This window comes from Macaca thibetana, chromosome 9 (assembly GCF_024542745.1).
Source record: "Macaca thibetana thibetana isolate TM-01 chromosome 9, ASM2454274v1, whole genome shotgun sequence".
Taxonomy (NCBI): Eukaryota; Metazoa; Chordata; class Mammalia; order Primates; family Cercopithecidae; genus Macaca; species Macaca thibetana.
In genome coordinates this window covers 70407525-70422208 of record NC_065586.1, presented here as the reverse complement: position 1 = coordinate 70422208, position 14684 = coordinate 70407525, and the positions used below count along the sequence as shown (strand labels likewise).

Genomic DNA, 14684 nt, shown 5'->3' with positions numbered 1-14684 from the left:
AATCAAATATTTGGTACAATTTCTTTACTCGGTAGAAATGTTTAGAAATCAGCTTGGGATCCCTAATTTATAAGATTCTGTTACAATAATTTACTTTATTCACTTAAGACAAAATTACCTTTTTAACATTCTGAAACTTACCATTTCAACTGCTAACCAATAATTAAAAAGCAAATATATTTACTGCAAGTACATCTTGAAAAACAAGGGTATTAATCAAGAATACAGATGCCAACAATGATACTACAAAACAAAAGCACAGATGCCAAGATATGAAATGTATTTTAAAAACAGAAAGTAATTTTCAAAAAGCAGTTGTAAAATAAAACTCAGAGGTAGACTCTAGGGAGAAGAAAAAGATAAAAATTGTGCAAATGAATAATTTTTAAAATGCGGTTAAAACTATTTTAACAATTCAAGGCAGTTTTCTACTTTAAGAGGTAAAAGTTTGTCACTGTTTTAGGGAAAAAAATCAAACGCAATGAAAGAATAACATTTATTTAGCATTTTATCTACATTTTAACCAAAGTATTCACTTTGAATTGTGTATAAAAGAGCTCTATCAGATAATCTCCACAATCCAATCAGGCAGGAAGGTATAAATATATTTTTCTACATAAACAACAGCTTTAAAAATGAATATTTTTTGTATTAAAAAAAAAACTGAAATCTCAAGACTTTCAGACCGGTACTTAAGACTCCATAGGATTCGGGCTCGGTGGCTCACGCCTGTAATCCCAGCACTTCGGGAGGCCGAGGTGGGAGGATCATGAGGTCAGGAGATCCAGACCATCCTGGTTAATATGGTGAAATCTCGTCTCTACTAAAAATACAAAAAAATTAGCCGGGTGTGGTGGTGGGTGTCTGTAGTCCCAGCTACTCAGGAGGCTGAGGCAGGAGAATGGCATGAACCCAGGAGGCGGAGCTTACAGCGAGCTGAGATCATGCCACTGCATTCTAGCCTGGGTGACAGAGCAAGACTCCATCTCAAAAACAAAACAAAACAAAACAAAGAAACTCCATAGGAAACCTATAATCCTTAAGATTCACCATAAAACTTAATTGAGCATACCAACACTGACATCTGATGTGAGAAGAACTGTAGCGTTTGTGTTTAAGTTTTCACTGATGAAAAGAAACGATTTGGGAAACATTTTTATTACTGGAGGGACAGAAAAACTGCAACTCTGAGAAAGAAAATTTTAGCTGATCTAAGGATTTTGAAAAGACTAATCAATTAAAAGAGTTTAATGCCTCTATTCTAGGAACTGATTTTATCAGTGTTGAAATAAATTGAGCATCACTGTCTCCCTATGACCTGAAATGACCTCTATGAAATATCAGATACACTTAAACTTACTAGAATTACCGGATGAAAAACCATAGAGAAAAAAATTATTTAGTATCAAATTGTTGATGTATTTTGGGGGGCACAGACGATCTGAACTTTTAACATCTCTACAAAAATATCAGTCGAACTATTTACCTGATCATTCATAACGATCATGGTGCGGGTGAAGAGATCATGATGAGTAATTATGCCAGTAAACCACTGGGTGGCAGAGTCTTGTCTATATACTCTCACTCTGTATCCATTTAAGGAATAAGGACCTTAAAAAAAACACAAGAAATAGAAATATTTTAAATGGAGACATTTTCATTTAATAACTGCCTTTTAGAAGAAACATGAGCTAGTGTATAACAGTAATATATCCAACTATCAGTTTTCAAAAAAATGTTTTAGAAGTAAATAAATATCCTTTCAAATGAATCATTCTGAAGTTACTATATACACTGCACTAGACCTACATACTTCCTGATTCAACAGAAATAAAATAAGAGAGAAGGAAGGTTTCTAGGATCACAAGTTAATAAGAGAACAGTTCAAAATGCAAAGTTACAATAGTGTAGAATGTAGTAAGGTCACAAAGCTACTTAGTAAGATTGCGGAAGTTGACTTACATGGTTGAAATAGGAAGGTTAACTTGCAACTTGATGTTTGTTTGAGTCTTCCAGTTGCCAAAACTTTACCATAAACAACTACAAATTTTGATTTGCTATAACAGCCAGGAAAAGCTGCTAAAAGTCTTAAAAAAGAGATTGGCTAAGTGAATTTATACATACAGCACTAAAAATTTTTAACAAAATATGGTACACTTTGGTGTTAAACTCACTTTTTCAAAGGATATTCTTGTATAGATATCCATTAGAAAATTTAAAAATTAAATATTAAAGATATTTATCTACAGATACTGAGATGAAAATGATCTTTAATTCACAGGTATTAAAATGGTATCAAATACTTTAACAAAGAACTGAAAGGGAAAAAACTGCTGTACCTTAATAATTTACAAAGTGCTTTCAAAATTTTCAAGTGCTTATTTAATTCTCTCTCTTAAGTATTGTTAGCCCTTTTACAAAAATCAAGAAAATGAGAGGTTGACAGATTAGGTAAAATTTTAAGTCAAAGATCTGGGACTGAATTTATTTTTCTGATGTTCTTTCTTCTACAGTTACAACAGATTCAACAATTAATCCTTTGCCAGCTTTAAAAATATATATATAAATCAATGAACTGTAGAAAGTATTCCATATGACCTGTAAATTTAATACATTCATCTAGAGAAAAGTAAAGATGTTGACTGGCTATAATTTAAGGGAGGTGATGCGTAAACAGTTTAGTAGCCATATCAATTATATAAATTTACTTCAGTCTTTTCTAACTATTGAAGAATAAGACTTTGTATTACTTTTTCTAAATAATATAGGACATGCTTATAGAGTAACTTCAAATATGATCAGTTTTCAATTCCCATTAACAAACAGTTTACACTGGTTTGTTCCCACTACTTAACATAGGTTAGAGTCAGCCTCACACAATTCTGCATAGAATGAATAGGGACTATACTGCCCCTTAATCTTTTCTCCTCTAAGGATACAATGCAGAAACAAAATATTATTTTTATACAATTTGCCTGGTTTCTTCAACAAATTAATTGCAAGGAAAGGTAACAAAAAGAGCAACAAAGGGGATGTACCAAACAATCACCATGTGTGGACCTTTTCGGAATCCCTTGATTTTAAAAAAACAAATCAAACCTGTTAAAATATTTGACATTTGTAAGACAAATGAAAACTTGCAATACCTACTCTTTAAAATTTAAAAACTATTACTTTTTTCAGAATAATGTTTCAGCATGTTTTGTTTTAAAAAATGGATAGAGCCGGGCGCAGTGGCTCAAGCCTGTAATCCCAGCACTTTGGGAGGCCGAGATGGGCGGATCACGAGGTCAGGAGATCAAGACCATCCTGGCTAACACGGTGAAACCCTGTCTCTACTAAAAAATACAAAAAACTAGCCGGGCGTGGTGGTGGGCATCTGTAGTCCCAGCTACTCGAGAGGCTGAGGCAGGAGAATGGCATAAACCCGGGAGGCCGAGCTTGCAGTGAGCTGAGATCTGGCCACTGCACTCCAGCCTGGGCAGCAGAGCCAGACTCCGTCTCAAAAAAAAAAAAAAAAAACAACAACAAAAAAGGATAGAATAGGGTGATGTCTGAAATTTGATAGAAGGGGGTATGGACAACACAGGATCAGCCAAGATTTGATAGTTATTGGGGCTGGGAGATAGGTGATTCACTGAAATATTCCATTTTTGTATGTGTTTGAAATTCTCCATAGAAAAGTTTAAAGAATATTTAACCTAGGAAGAATTAAATATGTAGATGATCCACTACTGTACATGCCCATATACAGCAAACAGCTTTGGGATTCTCTCTTGATGCTTAATGGCATGGAAGTTGACGGTTGAGATAAACATGGGAATTTAACAACAAAATTCCATTCGCAAAGACATTCGACAACTGTTCATGCCATATTGTCTCACTTTCCATTCAATTTCCAAAAAGCCTGTATTTACAATACATGATTTTACTGACAGAAATGGGCATTGCTAAAAATTATCAAACCCCACTGGTTCGAAGGTCACATGTTTTAACATACTAAACAAAGGAAACAAAAGATTAGTAAATTTCTGAAAAAGGTGCACTGATGAAATAGGCCACTTTTACCAGATACGAAGAATATTCTTCAAAGGAAATAAATGGTGGCTGTGGGCAACCCTCTACTGCAAACAATGCTTCCTTCTCCAGGAAAGACACACCTAAAGAACTCCATAATATGCAGTTTTCTGTCAACAAAACACCTGTGTGTGGCTGTAATTTCATGATAGGCATTTAGCTCAAATAAGTTAATAAACTTGTGAAATTATCAACTTTCTATGAAAATTATTATGACTCTGCTATTATTTTCCTGGATATATATAACTCAAAATATTGGACTGGGCCTTCTATTTATATTGCACACAATTGAATAACCAAAACCAAATATGATAAGTTGCCTAGATCCAAAAAACTTTAATGCATAACTTCAAAATAGTTACCTTGCATAAAAATCTCCTGAACCTTTTGTTCCTTTACCCAGACTTTCACTTCCTCGTGAAGCTGCGGGTTGTCCCTGAGAACTGGGTTTAGGCTGTCTATGTCGTCCTAGAATTATAGATTAAAAGAAAGGTCCATGTTACGCTCTCCTACCATTAATGTTACAGACTTTCCCTCCTATACGTTCTAAGGACTGAAGAAAATTCCTTTGATCTAAATGTACCAAAAACACAAATTCATGAGTTATAGTTCATTGGCAACTGTATAACAAAAGAGCGTAAGAAATTAATCTGTGGTAAGATTTGACCCTTGACAACAATGTCCTAAAGTTAAAATCTGAAATTAATGTGTTTTCTAACTTTTAAAGTATAGCCTTATTCGTCATCTTTTTAAGGGATTCACTGTTGGAAGCAATATACAAATCAAATAACATCAGGTCATTTAAGGGTGTTGGCAGAAGAACTGAGGTGAACATTTTAATGCTGATATTTACACAGATGACTTACTGACCTTCCCATAATACTTAACCTCTAGAGTTTGAAACTACTTTTATTCTGTTCTAATTTAAATGTCATCAAATTAAGTTCTACTCACAGTCATCTGACCAGTAATTTTACTGCTACAATTTTTATTTCTTGATACTAGCGCCAAAGCATCCAGATAATCAAAAATACATTATTGATGGTATTACTCTTATAACAGGGTGGATCTAGACATAGAAACAACTGATTCTCTCTCATTGGAGATGTGAATCACACAAGCACACGATTTCCCACAATTTGCTGGACTCTGACATTCTGTTCTCTCTCTCTCTCAAAGTACCTCTGCTGCTCCTGCATTTGAGATCAGCTGCAGTAACACGAGAAGAGTAGCTGGGAAGAATAACAGACCAGCACTGTCAAATGGCAGCTATTTTAAAAGTGGACAGGAAGGGCCGGGTGCAGTGGCTCACGCCTGTAATCCCAGCAACTTTGGGAGGCCGAGGTGGGCGGATCACGAGGTCAGGAGATCGAGACCATCCTAACACGGTGAAACCCTGTCTCTGCCAAAAATACAAAAAAATTAGCTGGGTGTGGTGGCAGGTGCCTGTAGTCCCAGATATTCGGGAGCCTGAGGCAGGAGAATGGTGTGAACCCGGCAGGTGGAGCCGAGATCACTCCACTGCACTCTAGCCTGGGTGCCAGAGCGAGACTCCATCTCAAAAAAAAAAAAAAAAAAAAAAGGGCGGGGGGGGACAGGCAGATCATGGAAACCAGTGAATAGAAAAGAGCTAAACTAAGTGAACTATATCTGATGAATAAAAAACAATTTGGCAACTTCGAAAAGCCAAAAGGTGGCTGAAGTGTAAAAAATAAAAAAGGACCCCTAATCAAGTAGGTCATACTTCACTCTTCAAAGTCTATCCAGGTATAATGTTTCCTTCTCATACTGCTTTTAAGGCACTACTCTGTATTTTTAGAGTAATATTGTGGTGGCCGGGCGCGGTGGCTCAAGCCTGTAATCCCAGCACTTTGGGAGGCCGAGACGGGCGGATCACGAGGTCAGGAGATCGAGACCATCCTGGCTAACACAGTGAAACCCCGTCTCTACTAAAAATACAAAAAACTTAGCCGGGCGAGGTGGCAGGCGCCTGTAGTCCCAGCTACTCAGGAGGCTGAGGCAGGAGAATGGCGTGAACCTGGGAGGCGGAGCTTGCGGTGAGCTGAGATCCGGCCACTGCACTCCAGCCTGGGTGACAGAGCGAGACTCCGTCTCAAAAAAAAAAAGTAATATTGTGGTAAATATTCTATCTGATATGTACCTAAACATAGTGAAAGCCAACAGGACAAAGTAAGGGCCTTCAAATTAATTAACTATGTTCCTTGGAAAATATATAGAAGTACTGCTTTATAGCAGAAGAAAATACTAGAATGAAAAAATGTCATACAAATAAGTAGGCAAAATCTGTCATTTTGGAAGGAAAAAAAATGGGCATTAACATGTCTTTCTTTACTTTGCAAAGAAACTTTCTAGCAATCTCTTTTCTCTGCAACCCCTCAATAATACAGTGGACACTTAGAAAGTCCTATCAGACTCTAACCCGCTTAATGCACATCAGCTGACAGTCTAGTCTATAACAAACAGAACACAGGAAACTTTTTTTTTCTTTTTGAGATGGAATTTTGCTCTTGTTGCCTAGGCTGGAGTGCAATGGCGTGGTCCCAGCTCACTGCAACCTCCGCCTCCCAGGTTCAAGTGATTCTCCTGTCTCAGTCTCCCGAGTAGCTAGGGTTACAGGCTCATGCCACCATGCCTGGCTAATTTTTGTATTTTTAGTAGAGACGGGGTTTCATCATATTGGTTAGGCTGGTCTCGAACTCCTGACCTTAGGTAATCTGCCTGCCTCGGCCTCCCAAAGTATTGGTATTATAGGCGTGAGCCACCACAGCCGGCCCATAGAAAACTATTTTACAAGGAAAACCATTACTAATTTCAGATATCTCTGACAGCAAGTTCTTTTAAAATTTCTGTCACTTTAAAACTTCCATACATAAACATCCATATACCTTTTCCCTAATATAGGGAATTATAAACTGTTTTTTCTGTGCTGTTTTATTTTCAGAGACAGTCTCACTCTCACCCAGCCCGTAGTGTACTGGGCATGATCTTGACTCACTGCAATCTTCGCCTCCCAAGTTCAAGCGATTCTCCTGTCTCAACTTCCTGTGTAGCTGGGATTACAGGTGAACGCCACCACACACAACTAAATTGTGTATTTTTAGTAGAGACAGGGTTTCATCATGTTGACCAGGGTGGTCCAAACTCCTGGACTCAAGCGATCTGCCCACCTTGGCCTCCCAAAGTGCGGGGATTACAGGTGTGAGCCACCACGCCTGGCTATAAACTGTTTTTAAAGAAGCACTGCCAACACCTTGCAGACAAGTACAGTTTATATAATCAGTTGCCTGTGTTGAAATTTTACAACTTATAACTCATTTATTTATATCTTATTTATTCAACAGGTTAAAATAATGGGCTATAAAACCAGCTGCGTATGTTGAAATTTTACAAGTTATACCTACTAGGATATATAATCTATTTCTTCAACATTTATTTATAAATATTTTTTGTTTTGTTTTGAGACGGAGTCTCACTCTGTCGCCCAGGCTAGAGTGCAGTGGTGCAATCTTGCTTCACTGCAACCTCTGCTTCCTGGGTTCAAGAGATTCTCCTGCCTCAGCCTCCTAGAGTACCTGGGATTACAGGTGCCCACCACCATGCCCGGCTAATGTTTTATATTTTTAGTAGAGACGAGGTTTTGCCACGTTGGTCAGGCTGGTCTCAAACTCCTGACCTCTTGATCCACCTGCCTCGGCCTCCCAATGGGATTATAAGCATGAGCCTCCGCACCCAGCCTTATAAATATTTTTTTCAACAGGTTAAAATAATGGGCTGTATTTCCAAGATCATTAAACAACATACAAATATTTTTCCAACAATAAACCATTAATTTTCTAGTGGAAATAGCATACCATTAAAAACTGTTAATTTGAGTCCCTCTACTGATACGACTTTATGTAAGTTCAAACTCTGGTCTCTCAATCTCCTCATCTATAAAGGAGAGTTACTAATATTTCCTTCTTTTTCTATCTTAATAAATGTTTTAATAAGATTTTTTCTTATGTACAAAAATTAGCTTTCTTAAAACATCTAATTCTGAATTATGGCATTTGAGTACTGAATGATGTGAACTACTTGGTTAATTAAAGTATCCCAATGCACTGCCTGATTTATGACGGCATTGTTGTTGCTGAACTGCTCCCCCTCATCTACATATAGTACTCTGTAAGTTACAGGAATTTCTGTTACATCACCATTCCTATTTTAAAGAGGATTGTTAAAGGTTAAATGAGCAAATCTTGTAACAAAGTCAATTAGTTTTTTTTAAAATATATTTACTGACTTGAATAATTTTGTACACGTGCTAAATGTTAGATACAGTCAACAAGGCTGACTTACAGATAAGATAAATTAAGGGTCTGGAATTACAAACTAGCTATAAATACCCACTATCTTTCACAGAATTTAAAAGGTCTTCAGCTGTGCCTTGAGCTTGTGTGAGATTAAAAATCCACTTAATGGGCCGGGCGCGGTGGCTCAAGCCTATAATCCCAGCACTTTGGGAGGCCGAGGCGGGTGGATCACGAGGTCAGGAGATCGAGACCATCCTGGCCAACATGGTGAAACCCCATCTCTACTAAAAATACAAAAATTAGCTGGGTGTGGTGGCGGGTGCCTGTAATCCCAGCTACTAGGGAGGCTGAGGCAGGAGAATCGCTTGAACCCAAGAGGCAGAGGTTGCAGTGAGCCGAGATCGTACCACTGCACTCTAGCCTAGCAACAGAGTGAGATTCTGTCTCCAAAAAAAAAAAAAAAATCCGCTTAATGGCAGTCTTCACATTTCACACTTTAAAGACAGTAACTATAAGTAGTTACCTATATATAGTTTTTATCTTGAATAACTAATACCTATTAATTTTTCAAATACAAGTCACCTCACTAAGTGAAGAGACAGGACCCTCTGTGAACTTCTCCTCCTGCATAAACTGTATCCTATTTGAGCTACTAGTTATAACCTCCAGCAAATGACAAATGGAAAAAAAATCAGTTCACTAAGATCTGCTTTATTAGAAACATACACAGAACACAGAAGAAGTTCAAAAAACATCTTAAATGAGGTTTGGGAGTACACCATTCACCTGTGTGTTGTTCCCCCTTTTGCAAAGACAGACATGAACTCTAATTGAACATTAGACACCTTAATGTACTGATACAGAAAAACAACTAACATAAGACCAGGCATGGTAGCTCACACCTGTAATCCTAGCACTTTGGGAGGCCGAGGCAGGTGGATCACCTGAGATTAGGGGTTCATCCTGGCCAACATGGTGAAACCCTGTCTCTACTAAAAATACAAAAATTAGCCAGGGGTAGCAACACACGCCTGTGAATCCCAGCTACTGGCGAGGCTGAGGCCGGAGGCCGGAGAATCACTTGAACCCGGGAGGCAGAGGATGCAGTGAGCTGAGATGGTGCCATTGCACTCCAGCCTGGGCAACAAGAGCGAGACTCCATCTCAAAAAACAAACAAACAAAAAACTAACCTAATGGTGCATTTACTATGGCAGAAACTGTGCTGGGTGCTTTCCATACAGTATCAATTGTTGTAACAACTTTGTGAGCTGAAATACATAGTATGTTCAGAGAGGCTCATGGTTACAAGCAGGAAGTGACAGAGCTGATATGTGAACCCAGTTCTGTGACTTCCAGGGCTCAGGTTCTTCTCCACCCCTGCCCGCCCCCCGCCCCCACCGCAACATACACTCTCTCTCATTAGCACAATCAAAAGAAATGAAAGCTTACTATCATTGCCTTTTAAATTTTGACACATTTCTTTATATGTAAGGGGTAAAAGGCAACATTATCTTATAAAGTGAGACTGACTCAAAAGCAAAGAACTGAAAGACAATGGGTAGAAGATACCTTTCTATAAACTTCTAACACTGGTTATGTGACATTCCATATATAGAAATAGTCAAATACTTATCAAAGAGAGGAGACTTAGGGTGGCAAACTCATGCAATCTTATAATCAGAAAGTGTAAAAGAGAAGAAACATCACTTTGGTGATGTACCTTAGTCATGACCTACAAAATACCCAAATGCTGTTTTTTTCTAGGTTAACACTGTGCTGAATGACTATTTGGATGATCAAAATGCAGGTATTTTTTCACGTGTACAGGAGGGAATAATGGGGCCAGGTGTGGTGGTTCACACTTATAATATCAGCACTTCAAGGAAGCCTAGGTGGGAGGATCCCTTGAGTCCAGGAGCTCAAGACCAGCCTGCGCAACATGGCAAAATGCCATTGCTATAAAAAATTTAAATAACAGCCAGGCATGGTGGGGTGTGCACCTGTAGTCCCAACTACTCAGGAGGGTGAGGTGGGAGGATCACTTGAGCCCAGGAATTCAAGACAGCAGTGACCTATAATTGTGCCTCTGCACTTCAGCCTGGGCAACAAAACACTACCCTGTTTCAAAAAAAAAAAAAAAAAAAAAAAAAAAAGTTAAAATCAGGTCGGGTGCAGTGGCTCATGCCTGCAATCCCAGCACTCTGGGAAGCCGAGGTGGGTGGATCACCTGAGGTCACAAGTTCGAGACCAGTCTGACCAACATGGTGAAACCAAACCTCAACTTTACTAAAAAATACAAAAGAATGTATTTGGGTGTAGTGGTGCGCATCTGTAATCCTAGCTACTCTGCTAAGGCTGAGACAGGAGAATCCCTTGAACCTGGGAGGCAGAAGTTGCAGTGAGCTCAGATCGTGCCACTGCACTCCAGACTGGGTGGCAGAGTAAGACTCTCAAAGAAAAGGTTAAAATCAGGCTGGAATGTGTATTTTGACAGACTACTGTACTAACGTAATTTTAAGTGATTATGGACTTTCTATTTAATTCGAAAGAAAAAAATAACCATCTGGGTAGTATAAAATATAAGCTCAGAACACTAAAATATTCAGATATGCCTGGTTAGGTTTAATGACACCAGTATTATGAAAGTGTTAAAAATAAACATAACTCGTTTCCTAAGATAATAAGGCAGAATGCTCCTTGCCAGCTCAAGAAATATATTCTTTATGTCACACATAGTCTCATTTGATTGCTGACAAAAAGCCAACAAAGGGTGGTTAATTTCTAAGTGACAGAGAAGATTGGCTTAATAATGTAATAGATTTGCTCTAAAGTCTCAACTGATGTCTAGAGTAGCACTTCCATTTTAAGATATAAGAAATATCACAAAACTGGAGCAGTTTCTCCTCCTTTGGACAATTTTGGATAGATAATGACTGAATGCTCACTTTCAAATTGATATTGATATGTGGCTTATTAATGGAATGATTTTCCCCTCTGCTATAAAACCCTTGATCTTTGTGGTAACATCCAGTGTGCTTTCTTAAAATTCCATTCCATTACATAAATTTCTCCATAAAGACCATCTTTGATAGTATAAGAATTACCATAAAAGCAATTATTTTATATCCTGAATATCAGATTAGGTGATTGAACATGTTTTGCCACACCAGTTTCACCAGTCATAAATTCATGGTTTAGCAAAACTACAAATAGTCGCTTCTTCTTAGATTCCTGAGATTGCTGGCCAACAGTTTTAAAACATGAATGTTAAGTCCACAAGAGTGACATTAATTTTTACCACACCGCATCTTTTTAATTTATAAAAGAATCCATTTTGTTAATAAGGATTTGCTGAGACAGGAAGTCTATGAAGTTTGAAAGTTGCTACAGGGGTGCTCAAAAAGCACAGCTGTCTATACCACATGCAGTTAACTAAATGAAGGTACCAGTGAAGGCTTCCATGTATTTTCATGATTTATAATAAGGGCTAGCAAACATTTTTTGTAAATGGCCAGAAAGTAAATATATTAGGCTTTGTGGGCCATACCATTTGTCACAACTACTCAACCCTGCTGTTACAGCAGAAAAGTAGCTAAAAAATACCATAAAAACAGATAAATGAATGAGCATGGCTATATTCCAATAAATGTTTCTATATTAGCATTCTATGAAATTTGAATTTCACAGAATGTTTAGTTGTCATGACATATTCTTCTTTTGAGTTTTTTTCAACTGTTTAAAAATGTAAAAGTAACTGGACACACTGGCTTGTACCTCTAATGCTAGCTACTCAGGAGGCTGAGGTGGTAGGATCCCTTGAGCCCAGAAGTTCAAAGCTACAATGAGGTATGATCACCATAGTCACTGTATTCCACCCTGGGTGACAGAGAGAGATCCTGTCTCTAAAAAAGTAAAAAAGGAAAAGACAAAAACAAGAGGCAGGCTGGATTTAGCTTGTAGTTTGCCTTTTCCTGATTAAAAACAACAAAACCACCAGTATGAAGCAAGATTAAAAACTTCTACATCATGTATCAAATACAATTTTAAATATACTAATGCAATTTGGTCTAATTGACTGCAAACTCTTATTTCCACAAATGCTTGAATTATATACAATCATGAGCACAGGAAATTAAATCAATACCAAATCCTTTTCACCAGTAAAGACAAAAGTATCTTAAGGTAAATATATTATTTAAACTTTCACAAGTAAATGAGTTTCCCTGATGTATTCTGGATAATGCTTAGCCTTCCAAATATAACAGTATACTTGATTTTAAAGTAGATAATTTAAGAAAAATCATCTACTTTGCAAGATAAGATTTCCTCCTTTAGGTCAATGACTATTACATACAGAGGCTGGAATCACCATCTTCTCTGGGCTCCCAAGTAAAGTAAAAATGAGTATATGCATTGAAAAGTAAGAGATATTATAGTCTTTACCTGATTTATTAAGGACACGAGAGATTAATCTCTTAAGCTGTCTATGTAGTGGTGTGTGCGTGTGTGGGGATGGGTGTGGGTATAAATATACTTTTTTTTTTAAAAGAAACATATTAAAAGCTTTCACATAATTAAAAGCAGGGGTAATGAAGTCTCTGTATACAAAATTCCATCATTTTGATTAGTTGTGGTTAATTCGGATGTCTAGAATCCAGACTATCATTTAAACTAAAGCAATAAAATGTCTATCTTTCCAAAACGTTATTAAACATAAAGATTAGGATGGGGCTACTCTGGGCACACCGCCTAAGGGTAGCCCTGCTCTACAAGGAGCAGTTTAAGAAAAAAAAAAAATTGAGATGGTAGGAGGAAATAGGACAACAATTTATATTATCCATGTAATTCTTTTCTCATTTATACAATCAAGAAGATAATATACAATATGCTTAGTCTTTCTAAATTATTTACATTCTGAAACTACATGAGATAAATTTAGTTTCTGAATAGAAGTGATGAAAGTAGTAAATACAATAAAACTCTATTTTCATTTATTATAACTGGAAATAGTCTAGAAATGGAAGTGACATTCAGAAAATCAGAATCATGTTTTTTTTTTTTTGGCTAAAAAAGGATTGTTGTACCAGGGGAAAACAGCAAACACCAACATTTTAATGTTACCATTATTACATTTTTGCTTTCAAATAATATTCTTTGCATTAGAGTTTTATCTTTATTTAGAAACAAAACAAAGTGATGAATGATTATGAGCCCACGCTGATCAAAAGAAAGCAATTTCAGTAAAAGGTTGTTTTTAAAAATCCGAAATAGATTTAGTTTTTTTCCTAAAAATTAACATGCTGGTAAGCATATTCATCAGCTATTGAGGCCTAAGTGGAATTGGTAACTTGAAGTGAACCTTAAAGACAATGTCCAGCATGTCCATGGGCAAATCATTAATTTTGTCTACACATAAAATGAAAATAAGCCAGGCACAGTGGCTCATGCCTATAATCCCAGGCATGGGAGGCTGAAGCAGGTGGATCACCTGAGGTCAGGAGTTCAAGACCAGCCTGGCCAACATGGTGAACCCTGTCTCTATTAAAAACACAAGAATTAGTCGGGCATGGTGGTACATGCCTGTAATCCCAGCTATTTGGGAGGCTGAGGCAGGAGAATCGGTTGGACCTGGGAGGCGGAGGTTGCAGTGAGCTGAGATTGAGCCACTGCACTCTAGCCTGGGCAACAGAGCAAAGACTCTGTTTCAAAAAAATACTACCACTTCTTTACTCTGCACTTTTTACCAGTTTTGAATACCATTCGTTTTCACAGCATCAACATTTAATCATAAGAATTTAAGAACCATATTAACTTATATAATATGCAGAAGGCTCCACAAACATTACAGGATCTAAGAGCTAAATGTTTTGTTCATTTCATAAAATGATAACTGTAAATACAATTGGAGCTTTAAGAGCTTTAAGTTGCATTCACAATGGTAGTTATTTAAACCCTGGCTCTATTAAAATTACAAAAATTTAGCTGGGTGTGGTGGCACACACTTGTAATCCCAGCTACTTGAGAGGCTGAGGCATGAGAATCACTTGAACCCAGCAAGTAGAAATTGCAGTGAGACAAGATCATGTTACTATACTCCAGCCTAGGTGACAGAGTGAGACTGTCCCAAAAAACATTAAAAAAATTTGACCACCACATATTGCCACAAAATTGTCTCCAAATGCTAGTGGGAGAAAGGAGGCTTTCTACCACATAAGGTTAAAGAAATGTTATTTCTAAATATTTCTAACATAATTCTGAGTCTGTATTGTCAATTTTGGTGATGTGATTCTGTA

General features: G+C 37.3%; 1 protein-coding gene across 2 annotated transcripts in view; it reads right to left on the bottom strand.

The window, feature by feature from the left end:
• The window catches only part of JMJD1C (jumonji domain containing 1C), a 369992-nt gene that overhangs the window by 49464 nt on the left and 305844 nt on the right, over positions 1 to 14684 (bottom strand). For both annotated transcript variants that reach the window (XM_050803014.1, XM_050803015.1), the window contains 2 exons: positions 4440 to 4545; positions 1487 to 1611 (listed from right to left, as the gene is read on the bottom strand). In XM_050803014.1, coding sequence (XP_050658971.1) covers positions 1487 to 1611; positions 4440 to 4446 — 132 coding nt within the window. In that variant the 5' untranslated portion in view covers positions 4447 to 4545. The remainder of the gene's footprint in view (positions 1 to 1486; positions 1612 to 4439; positions 4546 to 14684) is intronic.